This window comes from Typopeltis vanoorti, chromosome 4 (assembly GCF_054136105.1).
Source record: "Typopeltis vanoorti isolate ZY-2024b chromosome 4, IOZ_Tvanoo_1.0, whole genome shotgun sequence".
Taxonomy (NCBI): Eukaryota; Metazoa; Arthropoda; class Arachnida; order Uropygi; family Thelyphonidae; genus Typopeltis; species Typopeltis vanoorti.
In genome coordinates, this window is record NC_143552.1 from 70,999,641 (window position 1) to 71,022,564 (window position 22,924).

At 33.9% G+C, this 22,924-nt stretch overlaps 1 protein-coding gene across 1 annotated transcript in view; it reads right to left on the reverse strand.

Annotated features, from left to right (window-relative positions):
- Window positions 1–22,924, reverse strand: part of tho2 (THO complex subunit 2-like protein) — a 779,097-nt gene that overhangs the window by 480,598 nt on the left and 275,575 nt on the right. The window contains exon 16 of the mRNA XM_090391861.1: window positions 5,696–5,789. Coding sequence (XP_090247987.1) covers window positions 5,696–5,789 — 94 coding nt within the window. The remainder of the gene's footprint in view (window positions 1–5,695; window positions 5,790–22,924) is intronic.

A 22,924-nucleotide genomic window follows, 5' to 3' on the forward strand; every position in this document is an offset into this window, starting at 1 on the left:
TAAAAAAATTTTTTACCCTTGGGAAATACTTAAAATTGTTACTTTCTAAATCACGTTGAAATGTTCTGAGTTCATTCTCAAAGGTCATAGCAACATTCGTAGCAACCTTGTTACGTTTTACTCTCTATCATGCTACTAAATAGCAGCTATTTAGTAGGTTTTGTTGCGACGTCTAATTGTTACTATTTGCATTATTTAACAAAAGTTACTGAATTTATTGCAACTATAAAATGTTTTCATTATTTACTCAGATAAATTCAATATTTAATACTATTACTCAGTCGAGAGACTTGGAATGCATGCATGAACGAATTTCATACAGAAGTCAAATGAAAATTTTAAGCTTATAATATATAAAGCACGTATTTATAAGTTTGTATCATATAATACTGATAATAATTTTTATAAGTTTTTATAATATCATATGACTATGCAGAAATTATAATGATTAAGAAAGAAAATGTAAACTTAAAACGCTCGTTGTTTATAGGCTAGTTACAAAATAAAATAGAAATAAGCTAACTACAAAATAAAATAGAAATAGGCTAATTATAAAATATAATTCTTTCAATGAACCGAAACCTACCATCACCTTAACTGAGAGCGATCTTACAAGATTTATCGCAGTTTTTTCATCAGAATACCAATATCTTTCAACATCCAAGGTGTATCACCTGAAACCTTCAAGTGTGTCAGTGCTGACACGCATGTCATAGGTTCGCCATCACTGATCTATATGAATCACATTATGAAAAGAAAGTGGCATTAGGCCTGATATTAGAATTGAAGATGTGAAACTTAGCTCTTTGCTTTATGCATATGATGTATCCTAAACTTGCGTTTAGGATACATCATCATCTAGTGCAAGTTTCCATATTCTCTAACTAAATTGAATAATAGCTGTAAACAAATTTGGCATGAAAATCAGCAATAAAAAGACCAAAACTATGAAAATTGGAAGAGGAGAGAAAACTTCAAAGTATATGTGGATTGATTCTGAATGGAGGTCCTACAGAACAAGTAAAATATTTCAGCTATTTAGACACAACACAATTTTTAGTGAAGATGGCAAGTTAAAGTTAAAAATAGACAACAGAATTCAGCTGGCTCCCTGCTATACCAATAGCAGGGAGCCAGCTGAATAAATTTATATGGAATAAGAGAAAAATTAATCAAAACACCAAACTAGCAGTATACAAAACAATGTTCAAACCATCTTAAGTTATGGATCTGAGAGTTCGGTTAAAAATAAAGCACTTGATCAAAGACTCGAGACCGCGGATATGATGGTTCTGAGAAAAATTAGAATATGAATCGGATGGGATTAATGGCAGAATCATATTAAAAATGAAGATATTGGAAAGGAACATGACATTTAGCAGTGCAAATCTAATTTAGTATGATCACTTAAATAGAATGAGTGAGGAAAAGTTAGCAAAACATATGTTTGATGTCAAACAGCAAAGAGACCCAGAAGAAGATCAAGGTCTACGTGGAGTCAGAAGTGACATATAAGTTCAAAATGTTTGGTATAACAATATTGGAGTTCTCACAAGTAATAGACTGATTTGGAGGAAAACTGTTTAGGGCCCATAAAAACTGCAAAAGAAAAAAGAATAGAAACCTGAGAAATAAAATTCCTGTGAAGGACAGTAGGTTATACTCTCTGGGGGAAAAGAAGAAATACAGAAATAAGGAAATAACTAAAAATAGACTCAGTACTGGACAAAGTACATGAATACTGAAAGAAGTGGATTGAACATATCGAAAGAATGGACACTTCAGGACTACCCCAAAAATACTCCAATACCACCTAGAGTTTGGAAGATATAGAAGTCAAGGATGACCAAGGAAAAGGTGGAAAGAGAGTGGAATAGGTCACTGGGTCTAAATCTCTGAAAGTAAGATAATGATGATTGTTGATAGAAGATTAATAATAACATAAACTTAATCATGTAGTGCTGTCATAGTAGCCTGAACACCCCTTCAGGACACATATCAGGAAACGATTGATGATCAAACAAGAATAGGTTCATAGCACAAATAAAAACAAATCATCAGGCCCACTTCTATTTAAAGTGGAGAAGATTAATGATTTCTTAAATTTGATAATGTTATATATAGAGATGAACAAAATATAATACAGTATAATTAATATAAATAAAAATATAAACAATATAATATAATTCACACTGCTTTTTTTCCGACTTGATTTCCTTTTGCAATCTATAATTCAATTCATATTATTGGAATATTTCTCCTGATTTGTTTGCTCATTAAAGACCTACATACAGTTTCAAAACAAGAATCCTTTGCACCATCTAATTTCTTTTCAATCTCCGCATGCTGGGTTTCAAGCACCTTCACAGTTTATATTTCCATGTTCTATTCTTAATCCCAAACAACTGACCAAGAATGAAGATGTCAGCTATCATTCTGTTTACTAATGCACATGCTTACAAATACAGGTGATCAATATGTATTTCTAGTCTTTCTGTTTCATGAAACTCAACATGCAGTCTCTTGAATCTGTTCTGCACTGATTTTATTTTCATGTATTAAGGATTAGGTGCTAGTTTAAGCTCATTATCAGGTTAAATGGAAGAATGAAAACAGCACAAAGAAATAATTAAACACGTTTAACAGTTCCAATATTTTGTCTCTATTACAGAGATATCTTCGATCTTTCAATAAACTGAAAAAATTCGATTCAAACCAAAGAGGCTAAAAATACATAAAATTGAAAATTCTTATCAACTGAGTTACAAAATTTCTTTATTAACAGGACCCCCCCCCTCCCCATATTAGACAACAATATCAAACGTGCACAAACTTAAAAACAGAAACTACACATGAATCAAGTGACATAGAAGAGGAATGGGAATTTTTAAACAAATTCTCACAAAAGCAGCAACAGAAAGTTTAAGAATAAAGCTCCAATGGATTAGAAAAAGAGGACTACGAGACTGGAACAAAAAAACAGAAAGTATAAAAACAAAAAAGGGCAGTTACCAGAAATGGCTAAATTCCAAAACAACAGAAGTAGAAATAGAGTATATAAAAGAAACAGTGCAATTTCAAAACGAGAAGGGAAAAACAGAGATGGGAAAGAGCTAAACAGAGAGATGGAACAACTTCGTAACAGAACTAGAAAAGAATATATTTAAGCCACAACACAAAACCTATAAAGTAATAAAATACGTGAATAAAGAAATAAAAGAAAAGATAAAAATACAAACAATAGATTTAGAAAAATGGATTACCTATTTCCAAAATCTGTGGACAGATGAGAAGAATGAAATAAAATTTTATAAAAACAAAGAATGACCTAACAGAACACATCACAATGTTAGAACTGAAAAATATAATAAAGAAGATGAAAAATAGGAAAACAACAGAGAAGAAAATAGAACAATACAAAAATGCAGGTAAAAAAATTTAATTAAAGACTTCTGAAATGTTTTAATATGGTTTGGATGTCTGGAAAAAACTCCCAACTCAGAAAAAAGCACTGGTTATCCCAATCTATGAAAAAAAAAGGAAATAAAGATGATTGCAATAACTATAGGGGAATTAGTCTGCTAAATAGCTAAATACAGGATATAAAACATATGCAGAAATATTAAAATAGAAGCTAAACAATACTGTAAAGGACAAACTACTAGAAGAACAAAACAGTTTCCGAAAAGGCTGATACTGCCTAGATCCAATTTTTACTCTAAAATTATTAATTGAAAAGAGAAGAGAGTTTCAAAAAGAAACACGCATAGCCTTTATTAATTATGAAAAACTTTTGACAAAATTAGTAGACAAAAATTGTTTAAAATATTAACCCGATTTAAATATACTAAACCAACTCTTACAATTCATTCAAGAAATATATACAGGAAATTAAAGAGCAATTAAATTAGAACACATCTCATAATGGAAAGATATATCAAGAGGAGTATGACGAGGATGTACCCTCTCACCTCTGCTTTTCAACACACACACACACACACACGCGCGCGCGAGGGTGGTCTGAAAAGTTCCTGGACTCAACCATAGATGGCAACACTGTCGGCAAGATTGTTTTTATCTAAGTTGGTACATCTCCAATAAGCATCCATTAAAATTGCAAGTCATTCTATCAAGTAATTTGTTTTATACAGCTGTCTGAAGCAAAAGTGTTGTCTCTATCCCTTGAAATGGATAAAATCGAGTATCGTGTGGTTATAAAATTCTTCGTAAAAGGTTTTACCACCAACAGAAATTCATTCGAAGTTCATAAAAGTTTATGGGCACTTTTCTCCTTCGTTTTCGACAATTAAGAAACGTGGCAGTATCAGCCTTGAAGACGATCCACATGAAGGATGTCCAAAAAGTGTAACACCACCAGAAATCATTGATCAAGTGCACGATATGGTATTGGATGACCGGTGAGTCAAACTGCATGAAATTGTTGAGACTATAGGCATTTCAAAAGAACATGTAGGATATATTTTGCATAAAGAATTGCAAATAAAAAAGCTTTGCGCAAGATGAGTGCCATGCTTGCTCATAGCAGATCAAAAATGCATTGCACGAAAATCTCTAAACAGCAATTTAACAAGAATAAAATCGATTTTGTGTGTCGATTTATTACTATGGATGAGACTTGGATTCACCATTACACACTAGAATAAACAGCAGTCAAAACAGTGGGCAGAATCCGGTTGTTCAGCGCTAAAGAAGACAAAGTCAGTTGCATCAGCAGGAAAGGTCATGGCATCTGTGTTTTGGGATGCTAAAGGCATTTTGTTTATTAATTATCTTGAAAAGGATAAAACAATAACCAGGGAATATTATTCCGATCTTTTAACAAGACTAGATGGAAAAATTCGTGAGGAAAGACACAGTACAGAAGAAAAAATAATCTTTCATCAGGACAATGCAGCTACCCACAAAGGTGTTTTGACAACAGGACATTTAAGGGATCTGCACTATGAATTGTTGGAACATCCACCCTATTCCCCAGATTTGGCTCCCTCTGACTTCTATCTCTTCCCAAAACTAACACTCTTCCTCGCTGATCAGCATTTTTCTTCGAATCACTACAGGGATGGGATAATGGTGCTGGAGCATTGCTGGAATAAATATATTAGTCGTAAGGGAGATTATGTTGAAAAATAAAAATAATTTTTAAATTATAAATTCGTTATTTCATTGTTAGGCTGAGAACTTTTCAGACCACACTCATATGTCCTTCCATCAGTCAAATTCAGATCATAGTACCACAAACTACTTAATTTCTTCTGCAAAACCCATGTATTAATTCATTTGCTATCATTGTCCTCAACTTCAATTTGCCACTACCTATTGCTCTTCATTTTCTTCTTCCAATATACAATACTCCTCACCTCTCAGGTCATTAGTGCTAAACAAAACAATTAATTCTTATATCTTACTGTTTTTTGTATACTGTTATATCATATAAACAGTTATATTTTTGTCTAGGTGAAGTCAACATCTGAAATTTCAGATAATTTTTAATTATAATTTTAAAATAATATTGATTTCTTACATAGAAAAATATTACCTAGTGTTTGAAATGTACCAATGGCAATATTCAATTTTTTTAATATAGAATTTCACAAACTCATCTACCATGTGAACTACAGGAAAAAAAAAAAGTTTTTTTTTTTTTTTTTTCAAAAAATCCAACAGAAAAGGATACATGCAAGAACATCATATGATAGTGATGTTAGATACTTCAGTGAATCAATAACAGGCAATATCAAATTATCCCAAGTCTGAATCTGTGATAAAATCTAGAAAATACATAAATTATTAATACATAAATGTATGCCCCTCCCACACACACACACACAGCTAATATTCACTACAACAAACTTTAAGTGAGCTAGTGGAAGTAAGGAGATTTTTTTCCTACCAGTTATGAATTAAGCATTGAACAAATAAGGATTACACTAGATTCTTTTGTTACCATATATCTGGTAGTGCATTATTCCAATAAAAAAAAAATCACAAATTGTGATATTACTGGAGCAAAGCTTACCACCTTCAGTTACTAGAAAAACATATAAACTGGACTGCTGCTGCTGCATTATATCAAACATGTACAATCGATAAAAAATGGAACTAGAAAGCATGAAATTAGTTTCCATATTATTTTACAATGTTATGTAATATGTAATTATAGGAATAGTAAATTATTCCTATAATTAGCCACAATGTGATAGAATAGTAATTAAACATACATTCATAATAACAGTTGTATTATATTCCATTACAAAACAGTTTTCTGAACTGTTGTCGATAACAGAAACTATGTATAATGGACAACACACAAAGAACACAAAAAAGGAGAACATAAAACTGGCACCAAAAAAAAAAAAAATTCAGAACAAATATGGTATAAGAAAGAAACTGATAAAACAGCTAATCATATAATATTGCTACTTATTGATGTTGACTTACTGCTCATGTCAGGGAAGGAAGAAAGAGAAATTCAGTGACATTGCTGGACATGAAATGACACATGCACGCACACACAAATCTTCCTTCTCTGAACATGAAGAGAAGGGAGGGGGTTTTGTGTGTGAGAGAGAGACCAATAATAGATAGTTGCATAAATTTATGCCATGCTCTCAAGAATTTTAGTAGATATTAACCATATCTGTAACATAACTGGAAGGGAACTCTTTATATGGACTTTTCTTTTTTTTTTTCCAATTGAAGATGAGTTAGCAGGGTTTTTCCCTTCTGCATAAGGCAAATCAGCCCTAGCACATAAGCAATCTACATACAAAAAATATCATTCACAGCAGTAGATGATATGTAGTGTGAAATAGCATCTAGATGATAGTTTAATTAGTATAAAAAGCAGGTTGTATAGAGTTGAGTGCCCACAGTGTCCTCGGAGTGATATAATAATAAAGCTCTTTTTTGCATGTACGGATAATGAAAATTTAATTTTATACAAACCGTAAAAACCCGAAAAAATTATTTGATGAAAATCTCTTTGGCAACCTTTCAACTCTTCAACCACTTCAAATGAAAAATAATCCTCAAACCTGGCTCAGATCATCCTCAAATAATCCTCAAATCTTACTCAGGATCCAGGGATGATTCCTTGTTCTGTGACCTCTACTCAAGTGCTGAAATATTTCCTCTACATCAGTCCTATAAAACTCTTTTTTAGTAACTTAAATGTTTCTATCATATCTCCTGTTTTCATTGATGAACCAACTGTTACAACCCACAAACCCTCATTCATAGGGAGAATTCCACAAATCACTCACCACTCTTGGTTATTCACCTCTGCATCCTCTCTACCATGTCCTCATTCCCAGGAATCCCAGGTGTGAGAACAATAATTCAGATGTAAACATATCAAGGCCTTTTATAAATTATACATTTAGTTTAATCCTTTATCCAAGTGTAAGCAAACAAAGTTTGCACCTGAAGTATCTTCAGGACTGGGGCAACTGTGACAAAGGTGGACTAAGTTCTCATCACTTTCCTTAGTATCTCATAATGCAAAGCACATCTTGCAGACATGTATAATGCTATGCATTATGGGAACGGTCGCTAAAGAGAGACTGAAGAGACCACTGAAGTGCCCATTGAAGAGACCTCAATAAAGGTCGAAACCGGTCTGGGTAGCGACCCTTCACATAATGCATAGCATTATACATGTCTGCAAGGAGATGTGCTTTGCATTATGGGATACTAAGGAAAGCGATGAGAACTTAGTCCATCTTTGCCACGAGTTGCCCCAGTCCTCAAGATACTTCAGGCACTTAGCTTACACTTGGATAAAGGATTAAACTAAATGTATAATTTATAGTATAACCAAGTGGGGAAAAACTTCCAATATCAAGGTCTTATAAAGGGTATAACTTCCTAATCTCTGATTGTTAGTGTATTTATTCTTCGATAACCAAGTAATCACATGAGCTACATTGGCCACCTTAGTAATACGCCGTCTGAACTTCAATTCTATCTATCAAAATTCCCAAATTCCTAGCTTCATCAATTTCCTGGAGTACATTTCCATTAACGGGTACACAGCTTGGAATCATTTCATCCCGAAATACATCATTCACAATTTTCCACATTAAACTAGCATCCATTATCCTACTTAAAGCATCATACAATATCTTTGATCACCTTGATTAACTATTTTTCATCAACAAACAACTGAAAATTTTCTATCAAATAATTTCCTTTATGATTATGAATAAATTAAGCAGTAGTGGTCAAAGCACATAGCCTTCTGGTACAACACTAGTCAATTCTTCTCCTCCATATACCACTCTTTTTGCTAACTGCCAATCAAAATGGTGAGTGGTTTGTGGAATGCTCCATATAAGAAGAGACTGACAATTTATGAATTGGAAAAGTTGGTTCATAGGTGAAAAAGGGAGATATGATAGAAACATTAAGTTACTTTAAGGCTTTTATAGGACTGATGAAAGGGAAATGTTTCAGCACTTGAGTGGGGGGGGGGGGGGGGAGAAGAAGTCATCTGTGGAAGTTGAGTAACAGTGTGGTTAGCAAGTGCATGAGGACTAGAATTTTCACTTGGAGAGTGGTGAATGAATGGAATGGGTTGCCTAATTTTGTGTTTGCTTTGACTGTTATTTACCTTTCAAGGAGCAGTATAACAGTTATTGTGTTGATAGTTTGAGCTTCCCGTGATGAGTCTCAGGACTCCGTGGAGCTACTGTGAAATAATAATAATAATAATACCAACTATTATTATTATTAACATGTCTGCAAGGAGATGTGCTTTGCATTATGAGTTACTAGGGAAAGTGATGAGAATTTAGTCCATTTTTGCCACGAGTTGCCCCAGTCCTCAAGATACTCCAGGCACTTTGCTTACACTTGGATAAAGGATTAAACTAAATGTATAATTTATAGTATAACCAAGTGGGGGAAAAATTCCAATATCAAGGTCTTATAAAGGGTATAACTTCCTAATCTCTGATTGTTAGTGTATTCTTCAATAATCAAGTAATCACATGAGCTACATTGGCCACCTCAAAAACTCAACTATTCTGTCAACCCCCTAACACCAGAAGTGTTACAGCCATTCTTATATAATCATTCTTCCTTTTACTTGCCACATAGCAAAAGAGGTCATTGAATTTCCATTGGCATTCTTGGCAAATTTTTTCTAATCATTTGATTTTGCCTTCCTCACCATGATGATCACTTTTCTTGACAGTGTCTTGTACTGCTTATGAGCTTGTCGATCACCTTTCTCCTTATAATCCTCCACAATATTTTATTTTTTTGTAGCTCCTGCTTAATGATACTGCTCATCCACCTCATCGGTACCTGATTTATATCTCCTGATCTATAGTCTGGAATATACAGTCAGATATATATTGTTTTTTCAGATATCCTTTGACTATCTTCAATACTTCAAGCTGCCTCTTAAGGTCTGTGTTAATTATCAGCCTACTACTACTGCTATTTATTACTCAAACATACACTTCAACTAAGGAAGTAGAAATTCGACATTCCACAACCTGCTAGGTGAAGACCACATGATCAATCTCCTCCAATCAGAGGCAATGAGTCCGCATTGGTTATGGACAGATCCAACACTCTCATACCATTTCCATATTCATGTTTCCATAGTTATAGTGATTCATGCTGAAATTTCTGGAATAAACTCAAAAGAGAGTTATTTCACAGGAATAAAATAACTAATTTAAGAACTAATGAAGTATTTAGAACCCAATGTTTCAACAACTTAAGCTAGCATTATCAATGGCAATTTTAAAATACACACTCAACAGAGACTAGAATTACAATAGCCTCCAGGATAAGGGCAGTCACAACAAAACTAGAAATGATGGAGCAATATTTTGGCACACTGCCAAAATCAGAATTATCACCAGAGAGAGAAGACCACCGTTGCCTTCTCCTTGTTCTAGAAGTCATTCTAATTCTAGTCTGCACATTGTATGTGTATCCTAAAGATGCCACTGATAATGTTAGTTTAAATCATCAAAATGCTAAGCTGTAAATAATTATTTTAGTCATTCAAATAGTTATTTCATTCCTGTCTTATTCTAGAAATTTTAACATGAAACTCGCATAACATTTCCCCAACATCACAAATTGTTTCAAGTAATCATATAGGATATCAGTTGAAAATTTCATTATATTGAAGGAAGAGAAAGAGTGAGGACAAGGGAGCATCTATGGTGTTTATCTGCAGATAAGAAAGTAAGAGAGTGAGATTTTTCTTTCACAGAGCAGTGAAAGAGTGGAATAACTTGCCTGATGAAGTAATGAGTGCATCTTATGTGAATGAGTTCGAGGGAATGAATGATAGCTGGTGAGGGTCATGTATAACCTCCCTTGATGAGTTCTTCACTTGCTGGAGATCTCAGATAATAATAAATGGCGATGATTTCTATGAAAAATTGGGATATTTTATGTATGAGGCGGGATTCATGAACAAATTTATAAAATGCAGGACAGGTGACAATTCTGAATGTGCTGTTAATGTAACCTTCATCATTTTCAGCATGTGAAATGCGAGTATTTAAGTGAGTAAAAATTATTTTATATTACACCTCAGAAATGTGTTTAAGTGCAAGTCAGAGAGTGAAAGAATTTTATTGAGCTCATAGCGTGCAGTTTCTCGAATGACCATTTAACTATTGTATGTATTAAAAGGTTGATATTTAGAATAGTAAAAATTAAATTACCATTTTTAATTCTATAGAGAACAAAGTCAAATCTCTTTAGAGAGAGAGATAAATATAATTACTTAATATACAGAAGTTGCATCTATTGTATATTCTATGCTTACAGTAAATATTTTAATTTTTTATATACTAGAGCTTCATTCTTTGAAGTCAATGCACCATCACAGACATGAATCTGAAACCCTCTAACCAATTAAAATATTTTTTTAAAAATCAATTAAAATAAAATATGCTGTTATATTATACTCCACGACTGACGTTAATAATATATAGGTTGGATAAGTGGAGAATAATATAGTATGTTATATTTTTGAGAAAGCGCAAAAATATAACAAATTGGCACAATTGATTTACAGAATTGGTTTTGAATTCAATACCTCCAGGGAGCCTGGACTCATCGAGGGAGGGCACCTACTCTACAACTCTCTATCAATCCACCAACTAAAACGAACTGCAACTACCATCATCATCATCTACACGAACACCATCTACTGCCCACTACTACCACCACTAGTATTTTCACAGACAATCACAAACATCCATACCCACGGCGGGATTCAAACCCACAGCCTTTTGGCTGGAGAGCAGATACACTAACCACTCGGCCAACCAGGTCAGCTTATATTTATTCTTTCTGGTAAATCTGATAATGGATTCTGAAAATAAGAATGAAGCTGTTGTTGATACAAGTGGTTTAAATGTAATTGAAGATAGTGAATTTTTTAAAGCAGTTAATTCTAATTTTGTAGTTCCGACATTTTCAGGAGATAATGAAAGTGTTGTATATAATAAAGTAAATAAAATCAAGTAAAAATACAGAGAAGCTTAAAGAAATAAGGAAATGGTCAGAATTTTATTTGTTAATCATTCTCAGAAATAAGTTAGTAGGAAAGGTAAAAACTTTTCTGAACACTTCACCTGTGTTAAGAGATATTACAGATTAGAGTACATTTAAGAGTTTGTTAATCTCAGAATTTTCAAATGTTAGAGATGTAAGTCCAAATTAATGGAATTTACATCATTTCCTTGCTATCCAAGATAGCAAGGAAACAGCTTCCAAGTATTACAATAGATTGCTGTCTATAGCGCATAAGTTAAGGTGTCTCAGATGATAAGAGATCCCAACCCATTCAAGTGCCATCTCCTATCTAGGAGGTTGACTACCATGATGTGACTCATGGTTAATTATGGGCATTATGACATGTAGCAGGGACCCTATCTCTTCCACATATTGTCGTAAGTATTCATTGCTATAAATCTGTGTGTTTACAGGGCCAGTTAATTTGCCTGTTATGGGAGATGAAAAACCTGAGTTTCTCAGTGAAAACAACCCTAAATACGTTTGAGACCAGCTAACTCACCTTTAGTCGAAAAAGACCAGATAAACGTTCCTCATATCATGGACAGGAATTGAATCCAGTTCTTTCCTGACCAAAGGGCTTCATCTATACCGACTGAGCTACAGAGACTCTGGAATTTAGAATAGTCTATATTTCATCAATTTAGAATAAGTCTAAAAGATGAATTTAAAGTAGCTTCTAAGAAAAACAAAAATTTAATTTTGAAAAATGTTTTAAAGTTGTTAAGGAAAGAGAGGAAAGGATTAAAGATATATACCAAACTTCTAATTCAATCAAGTATATTCTTTGAAGCAAAATAGTTCTATTACAAGTAATGTAACATGTATAGTCAGAAAGAAGCTCAAAAGCATAAGTTAATTAAAAAGGAGGCACACCCTTACTAACCAGTAAATTATGAGAAATGTTATGATACATTTTAAGGATACAAATCAAACTATGGATGTTAATTCAGAAAACAGTTCTAAAGCAAAATCCATAGAGTCCAAAATTAGAAATCCTTAAAATCTTTATTAAGGAGGAAATAGAAAGACAGCAGAAATCTATATTAGAAAGAAAAAATTATCTAGAGACTAGAGGGTGGCAGAGAGGATTCTGGGATGAGTGACTAAGCTTGTGACAGGTCTGTGGAATGTTCCCTACGAGGACAGATTGGAGGTCTGTGAATTGCAGAGTTTAGCTGACAGGAAGAGGAGAGGGGATATAATAGAAAACTTATAAGTTACTAAACAGATTCTATAAGATTGACACAAAAGAAATTTTTCAATATATGGGGAGTAGGAGGAAAACAAGTGATCATACTTGGAAGTTGTCTGAGTGTGGTTAGTAAGGATGTGCCTCATTCATCAAGTAATGGATTGTCAGAGGTGGTTGTGAGCACCCCAACAGTTAATAAGTTTAAGGAGATGTGTGATAGTTTTTGAGTTAATGGATAATGTGGGTCTCCTGCGATGAGTCTTTTGACTCCATGGAATACCCATATAAATAATAATCATCATCATAATAATAATAATAAGATTAATGTCTTTACATTCCATGTTTTCCTCTGAAAGTTTCTGATGAATGAATTGTTCTTCCAGAGATTTCTAATCCAAATACACAGGTTATTCTTGGTCTTGATTTCTTGAAGAGATATCAGTTTGCCTATAATTTCTTAGATGGCATTATTTCTCTCTATGTATTGGAATATAATCTTAATAAACATTCTGTTCACAAGATGCAAGATTTAGATGTATAATCTGAAGTTTCTGAAGCCAGACAAGATAAAGGGCTGAAATTGAATGAATAAACACAAATGAGAAAGAAGATTTAGAGAAAATAAAAGAAAGCCCAGTAAAAAATGCAATGAAGTTAGAAACTGTAGCCAATGAAAAGAAACTAACACATTTTTTGAGTCTCTTTCATATTATTCCCTAATGTTTTCACTAAAGGTTGTTTCACTAAAAACTGTCTATGTCAGTTGAGCATTCTGTACAACTTACTACTTCAACACCAATCTATATAAAACAGTACCAAACTCCAGTGAAACAAATGGAGCATTTTCAGTTGCTGTTACAAGAGTATGAAAAGGCAGGAATTATAGAATGGTTCAACTACAATGGCTCAAAATGGAATAGTCCTTTTGTTCTGATAGATATCAATAAAGTCACAAAGCCCACTGATTTTCCTTTATGTAAAATTTAAGAGTTATTAATTGGTTTCCACCCACTAGTGGCTTTAACAGTAACTTAAGTGCCCATAGCCTTTCGAGTATCCTTGGAATTCCTAACCATAATATGAGAATAAGGCAGTTACTCCCATGCCTCCAAGTATTCTCGTCTGTAAATTGTGTGTGTTCTACTGGCCAGTTTGCCTGCTCTGAGGGAAGAAAAACCTGAGTTTCTGGAGGGAAAAAAAAAAAAAAAAACCTCTACCTTCATATGAGACCAGCTCACTCACCTTTAGTTAAAAGAGACCTTTATCTGGTCAGGAATTGAACTCAGGGCTTTCCAACCAAAGGGCTTCATCTATACCAACTGAGCTATGGAGGCTCTATTAATTGTTTTAAAGGATCAAAAATACTTCCCTAAGCTAGATCTGAACTCAGATCTAGCTTAAGGAAGTTAGATGGGTACATACCCATTTCAGTTGGGTGTGCTGTCATGTGGCTTATGCAACCTGTGCTACAAAATTCACATCAATTTGACTACATTATTATTGATATAAGTTTTAAGAATGCAGAGTACAACAGCGCTCATCTTAACTGGTTCAATGCAATTAATTTTAGGATAATTTTGAACACTTTAATTTGTCAATCAATTGTAACCAAATCTGCATACAGTGGAGGAACAATGTGTTTGTTTTTAGAAAACAAAAATGAAGGAGAATGCAATATTTGGTTGGTATATTTGAATTACTCAAAGGTGTAAATATGTGAACCATCATTAAGATGGCTCATATATTGAGAACCATCTTACCGTGACATGTGTGTACTATAAGTTGCTGAGTAGAACGAATAGCATGTGATCCTATTAAGTCTAGACATGAATAAGTGAATTTATGATGACATAATTAAAAAAACAAACTTATGAGGAGAGGGAAAGAGATGTGTTTGCAAAGTATAAATAACTAACCAATAATAAAGTCACTATAGGGAGAGGCTAATCCAATGAACTAATAATGTTGATCAGGTGATTCATTTAGGCATAGCAGGAAAACATGTGGTTTGATGGAGCAGCAAATCATCTCATAAAATTTGTTGTGCATTTCTCTGGTTTATGTATATTTCGCTTTGTTTTCTAAGAAATTTTTTTTTTTTTACAAGATTCAGTATACATTTTACGCAACAGTAAGATACATAATACCTGATCATTATTGGAATTATCCACACTTTTGGGAATCCTACATTTGTTATTTATTTATTTATTTTTTATTTAGTATCAGCAGCGCTTCTGTCTTATCAATAACAGATATCTCACATATGCAATTATTTTGTTGTAGCTCAACAACTTCTTTTAATACACAGAAAGTATCCATTTTTATTCAGGAATATATAAATTTTGACAGTCTGTTGTTTCTGAAGACTAGACTAAAAATGTCCCTATACTGTTAAAAAACTTTCCAACCTCAACAGATGCTATACTGCACAAGCAAGAAAAACAAGTAGTTTTTGTTTATTACTCGAACAAATTGAAAAACACTCCTCTCCCACAGATTATGCTGCCTGCATGCGTGCGTTGGATACAATAACCAATCATAGCCACCAGGTGCTATTGTCTGAGCGATCATCCTGCCTAGCCTTCTGGGCAGTTTAAAACCACTGGAACGCTAAGAATTTTGCCCGCTTTGCCATCTGTATGTCTGTTCAAAGGTGTATGTATTTGTGATTGCACACCCAGGCTATTAGTGCGAATGTGATGCAATATTTAAGTCAAAAACTGTCTCTTTATGAGGCATTAGTGTATTGTGTTTAATTTTAGGACTCACACAAAGCCAGGAAACAATTAGTAGAGTCTTTAATGGGAATAAATGCAAAAATATAATATCAGTGCTGTTGCTGTTCTGTGGATGTGCACTTCACACCCAGAATATTAGCCCCTGATACACAAACACACACACATTTTTGTTATCTATAACTCCACGACTAAGTTTAATATAGATCTTGGATATAAGTGAGGAACGCTTAGTTGGAGCAAATCAATCTCTCAAATATCACAAATTTGTTATATTTGAAAGTTTGATTGCTCCAACTAAGTTATTCCACACCAATGTCCAACCTATATATTAATATCAATGTATTTTATTTTAGCTGGTTAGAATGTTTCAGATTTGTATCTGATGATGCATTTCAAGGATCAACATGTTGATCCTTGAAATGCAAGGATCAACATGTTGTGTGTATTCAAAGAATGAAGCTCTAGTATATAAAAAATTAAAATATTTACTGTAAACATAGAAATATAAGCAACAGATACAACTTCTGTATACTAAGTAATTATATTTAACTCTCTAAAGAGATCTGACTTCATATTCTCTATAGAATTAAAAGTGGTAAATTAATTCTACTATTCTAAATATCAACCCTATAATACATACAATAGTTAAATAGTCATTCTAGAAACTGCAAAGTTTGAGCTCAATAAAATTCTTTCACTCTCTGACTCACACTTAAATACAATTCTAAAATATAATCAAATACTTTACTAAACAGATGGAACATAGCATTCAGTTGAAAGTTTCACTTGGTCATATGAGAACTTCCTTGGCAGCACTTATTTTATTGTTTTTTACTCATTCATTCATTTGCCTTCTCTCTCAAATTCCTAGAATACAATCTAAGTTAAAAGGGTTCACTTAACTAATATACTTGCTTATGTCTTATTTCAATATGAGTTTCCTTAAACGCATCTTTCTTTCATTTTTCTGAAGTGGGCATAAAGAATAATCGCTTAGACAATAGAAATGTATTGTCTAAGCGATTAGACATATCAAAAATGCAAATAAAAACTTTTCCAAGATTAGAGAACTTAACAAGGTAGTTCATTAGACCTTTCTGGCTCTCCTTTCTTGCTTAACTCCTCTTTACTGGCTAGTGTTCTTGTTACCCCAGCAACAGCTGTTGTAAAAACATCAAATGAAGTGCATTTCCGTTATAGAGATTCAAAGCAAAAGTGACAACATGACTGCCATTGCTCAAGTGATTGCATGTTATATAGTAATAATGTGACACAGGAACACTACTAGAAACAAACGTATAATAATATACCTACAACATTATTATCATATTTATTCGAATATAAAATCCCTGATTTTACTTTACAAAAAAAGAAATTAAAAAGTTTCGCATGTACCTCGCACACGAAAAAAGTTTAAACATGTTTACAGCGGGCCAAGAGTAACTTGCTCCCTGCAAGAAAAACAAGTAGTTTTATTGTATCACTGAATACTGAATAAGATACAGAGACATTTGCAGTCTGTGTAATATATTTCTCGACAAATAGTGCAATTAGAGACAACTGGGATAAAAACGGTACTAACTAATTAATCACGTGCCCTCCTACAGAAACTATGCTGTATAGACTCAAGCAAAACCATATGTTGCACCAGCAAACACAGTATCCAACTAAAAACTATTGCCCAATTTTTCAATTACATGAAGTGTTTGATTGCATTTCAAATTTTCGATGTCATTAAGACAGATCACAAACGCTAATTTCAAATAAAATTCTACTACAAATTGAAACATATAACGTGTGTGAGTCCACCTGCCAGCTCGACACGGAAGCAGCAATAAAATTCAACCGAAGGGTTGAAACTTTGTGCGAGTTGAGCCCACCTGCATGACGTGGAAGCGGTACACAAATGTAATGAGAATTTCCATCGGAACAATAAACATGCAAAACATCACCCCCATTGTGAACATGTTAATGTCGTTATGGAAGTTTCAGATATTATGGATTCGGTTGAAGAGAATTAGCATTTCAACTCAACAACTGTCGGCTTGCTTTGTTGTTGTTGCACGATCTTTTGTTAATATCGCACCCTCATATGCACGTATTCGTAGCTGCTCTATCTCTACTGGCCTACAATTGCTGTTTCGCACTCTGCTTTCACTTCTCATTAGTCATTCGTGAAGGACTGTTCATTACGTATCTGAAGTCTTGTAAATTCCTGGTAATTTTTGCTTGAAATAATGGGAAAGAAGATGATGCTATTTGGATAGATGACTTTGATGATGCACACAAGGAAACCACTCTCGACGCCAGAAGTAGCAATAACTAATAGGAGATTCTTGGTAAGTGATACCCATTTTCAGTTTTTTCCTGAAAACTTTAGTTTCCGAAAATCCCCACATATATCTCGCACCATGATTTTTTAGCTTTAATTTTGGGAAAAGTGCAAGTTATATTCGAGTAATAGTACTAAGTGAATTTCTAAGGATTACAACATACGGTAAGAAATTTTACTACTTATAACTACATTTAAGTCCCTTTTAATATCATCACTTGCTTAACAAATTGGCGGCTCTGGTAATACTAAGCATATAATGCATTACTAAATGCGAACACATACATATATATTTTTTAGATTACTTTATCATATAACCAAATGCATTTCTCATTAATAAAATTTTCACTAAGCATATATTAAATTGTAAAAAATGAACATAATAAGCAAAAGATTTATGTGATATTTTTACAGCTAGTTGGTTTATTAGTGCAAGGACAAGCAAAGATCAAGGTGTGCCAAAACAAAGGTTACAGCAGCATTCAAGGCAATAATAAATAGTAATAAGCAGATAAATTAAGAAATAATGTTATATGTAAAAAGAAAATTTAAAAATTAAGTTAAGCAATGTGGTATCTATACATAAATGGAATTTATAATTGATTGTGATTCTATAAATTAAGTTTTTGTAAAAATTTCAATACTTCATGCAATTTGTCTGAGTCATATGAAATCTGTCTGGATGCATATGGCTTGGCTGGATGAGTAAAAAGTGTGTTTCTTTCTTGAGTGAAGGAATGGCACTCCAGCAGAATGTGGCAAAGAATATGATGAGTGTTATACTATTCACATATAGGTGAGTCATCAGCCAATAATAGATAATACTGTGTATGATGACTGTGACTTATGCAGAGTTTACCAAGAACAACTTCCTCTTATTTTTATACATCTGAAGTACACTGCCAATGCGTAATTTCAGGTTTAATCTCATGCAAATGTATTTGTTAGTGCTTCCTGCCATGATGACTGCCATTAGCTTTGATATTATAAACTGCTTGTAGAATGTATATGGAACTAAAAAAAACCCATGATTTTTTTTAGTTCCATATGGAACTAAAAAAGGAAAAAGTATCGGTTGATCTAGCAGTTGCAGTCTTAATTTCCCTGAATTCCAATGTAGCTTGGAATCCAGCACAACCAAACATCAAAATTAAAGGTCACCATTTTGTACAACGGCTGAATAATCATAAAGTAACAGATGTGGATTTTAAACAGGAGAGGAGATGACCTATAAAGAACAACACATCTGTATAAATTATACATTTTTGTTAGCGTTTTCTTTTATGTGCACAAGTGCAAGCCGAATGACGCGCAATGCTGCTGTATAATTAATCAAGTGGAATCTGATGGGATATAAGGAGAGAAAACAGAGCAGTACAACAAACAGAGGTCTCACATCTTAAATATTCAGTATAGATGGGTAAGAAATCAAATTGCTCTGCTCTGAACACATTAAAGAACAGTCAGACAGATAATGGATTATAAGGTTTCCTTAGTTGACAGTAAGAGGTTTCAGAATGGAGTGCAAATCTGCTGTGGAGGAATGCTGTTGTCTCGCTGCAGCCAATGTCAATATTCGTGACAATAGTTGCATAACCTCTTTCACAAGCACACCAAACAGGCAAATGGCAGTCCCAAAAGATCCATTAAACAACCAATATTATTATCTGTATTAATATTATCATGAGAGGCCTTCAGGGAGCCAGAGCTCATCAAGAAAGACCATACACATCACTCACACCATGTCACATCTTCTCTTGAATACATTCACACTATTTGAAATCATAACCTCCAAAGCAAGCCATTCCAATCATGTACTGTTCTACGAGAGGAAAATCAAGCTCTCACCCCTCCCCTTGCTTGATTGCATTCATTCTCAACTTCCATGGATGCTCTCTAGCATTCTAATTTTTGTCAAAAATTCTCTCTCTCCCCTTATAATGGATATTCCATATTCCTGATATCATCTTTCACATTCTCCTTTATGAGGGTGGTCTGAAAAGTTTGCGGCCTTGACCACAGATGGCAACACTGTCGGCAAAATTTTTTTTCTAAGTTGGTACATCTGTCATAAGAATCCATGTGAAATTGCAAGCATTCTAATAAGTAGTTTGTTTTATACAGCTGTTTAAAGAAAAAGTGTTGTCTGTATCCCATGAAATGGATAAAATTCAGTATCGTGCGGTTATAAAATTCTTTGTAAAAGAAGGTTTAATGGCAAAAGAAATTCATTCAAAGTTCAGAAAAGTTTATGGGTACCCTTCTCCTTCATTTTCGACAATTAAGAAATGGGCTGCCGAGTTTAAACGTGGCCATAACAGCCTTGAAGATGATCCAAAAAATGTAACAACACCAGAAATCATTGATCAAGTGCATGATATGATATTGGATGACCAGCGAGTCAAATGGTGAAAAAATTGCTGAGACTATAGACATTTCAAAAGAATGTGTAGGATATATTTTGCATGAAGAATTGTAAATGAAAAGGCTTTGCGCAAGTTGGGTGCCACAATTGCTCATAGCAGATCAAAAATGCACTCGCATGAAAATCTCTGAACAGTGCTTGGAGCGTTTTAACAAGAATAAAACTGATTTTGTGCATTGATTTATTACTATGAATGAGACTTGCATTCACCATTACACACCAGAATCCAAACAGCAGTCAGAACAGTGGACAGAGGCTGGTTGTTCAGCGCCAAAGAAGACAAAGTCGGTTCTATCAGTAGGAAAGGTCATGGCTTCAGTGCTTTGGGATGCTAAAGGCATTTTGTTTATTAATTATCTTGAAAAGGGTAAAACAATAACCAGGTAATATTATTCTGATCTTTTAACCAGACTAGATGAAAAAATTCGTGAGAAAAGACCCGGTTTGCAGAAGAAAAAAATCATCTTTCATCAGGACAATGCACCAGCCCACAAAAGGTGTTTTCGCAATGGAAAAATTAAGGGATCTGCACTATGAATTGTTGGAAAATCCACCCTATTCCCCAGATTTGGCTCTCTCTGACCTCTATCTTTTACCAAAACTAAAACTCTTCCTCGCTGGTCAGTGTTTTTCTTTGAATCAAGAGGTAATTGCAGCTGTAGAGGGATATTTTGCAGATCTTACTGAGAACCAACTACAGGGACAGGATAATGGTACTGGAATAAATGTATTAGTGTTAAGGAAGATTATGTTGAAAAATAAAAATAATTTTGAAATTATAAATTTGTTTTTTCATTGTTAGGCCAAGAACTTTTCAGACCACCCTCCTACACCCTGTCCACTATATCTGCATCAACTTGGAAACCAGATATTCACACAATAGTTCAGATGAGTTGTCATCAAAGCTTTGTAAAGAGGTAAAACGACTTCTTTATTCAGAGAAGTCAGTTAACCTGAGTTGTGTTCACAACCTTTGCCTCCAAACCTCAACATGCCACTTAGTAAAACTCCCAAGATCACTAGCTTCATGAGTTGCTTCTAGCAATCCCACCAATATAATATGCCACAGGATATGACATTATACCAAAGTACATTTAACAAACATTGAACTGACAACCATTTTCACATACCCACAATTCCAGACTATTTAAATCATTGTGCAAGTGCTGTGGATTAGTTGCATTCCTAATTACTCTGCCTATCCTAACATCATCAGCAAATAGCTGCATGCCACCTGTTAAAATCTTTCCCAATATCATTAATGTACAGAGTGAATAATGATGGATCAAGGACTGATCCCTTGGTTACACCACTAGCCACCTTAAATCTTGTAGACTCACATCCCCAACTCTGCTTTTTGATATCTGTCACTCAGTCATCCATTTATTCAAACTGGTAATGTATAATCCAATTCCACATATCCCTCCAACTTATTCAGCAGCCTACCATGCTGAATCCTGTCAAGAGTAAACTGATGCTGCTCTTTAAAAAGTATATTCTCTCTCGATCTATTTCTTTATGCCAGCCCTAACCAACCCTTCCAAAATCTTCGATGTCACTCCAGAGATGCTATTTAAATCAACAGTCAACATATCAGTCCATGCACCATCCTTGTGCAATGGGATTATCAATTTTTTCTGAATTTGCTTCTCACATATACCATGCATAATGAACTTATTCTTCCTTTTACTTGCAATATAACATAATTATTTTGCATTGTCTTCAGTTTTCAGAGCCAGATTCTTTTCAATCTCACACTTAGCTTTTGATACAATAGCTATAACCCTTGGTGCTGACACTCAAATTATACAGCCAGGTCAATGGAACTGTTAGCTCTGCTAAACACCCTTTTAGTATTCATATTGATATCCCATCATATCCTACTGCCAAATTCATATTCAGTTTGTTATACAGCTCTAATACCTCCTCCTCATACACCTGAGTTTCTTGCGCCAGTGTGGAGGTATAGCACTAAGCTCAATGTTTCATACACTAGATTGACAGCTTTTAGCAAAATCAACACTCATTAGTATTGATCAATTGACACTATTCTGAATTTGCTTCACACGTACCATGCATAATTAACTTCATTCTTCCTTTTACTTGCAATATAACATAATTATTTTGCATTGTCTTCAGTTTTCAGAGGCAGATTCTTTTCAATCTCACACAGCTTTCCATACAATAGTTGTAACCCTTCTGGCTGATGCCTTATAATTTTCATACTTGACATCATTCATGTGCACACACACACACAGTATTCTTTCCAAATCATATTTTTCTTGAATCTCTTATCTAATATGACTACATGTCCATTTCACTCCTACCCTGTTTATTCTTCAAACCCTATGGGCAGATTTCGATATTTATTCACTGATCTATAATTTAAATATTTCCCATGCACTGCAGATATCCTTCCCATCTACCAATGGACACCATGTGATTGAACAACCTAATATTCTCCTCAGTTGGTCATAATTTCTGACAATGAAGTCCATTATGTAACCTTTTCTAAATGCAATATCCATATAATTAGCTACTTTCCATGTTACAACAGCATGATCAGTCACCACAGGCAGAGAAGTCACATCTTTTATTGAACCCCTCTCTGACACTATAATCGGATCTAACACTCTTTGACCCTGGGTTTCTTCTGT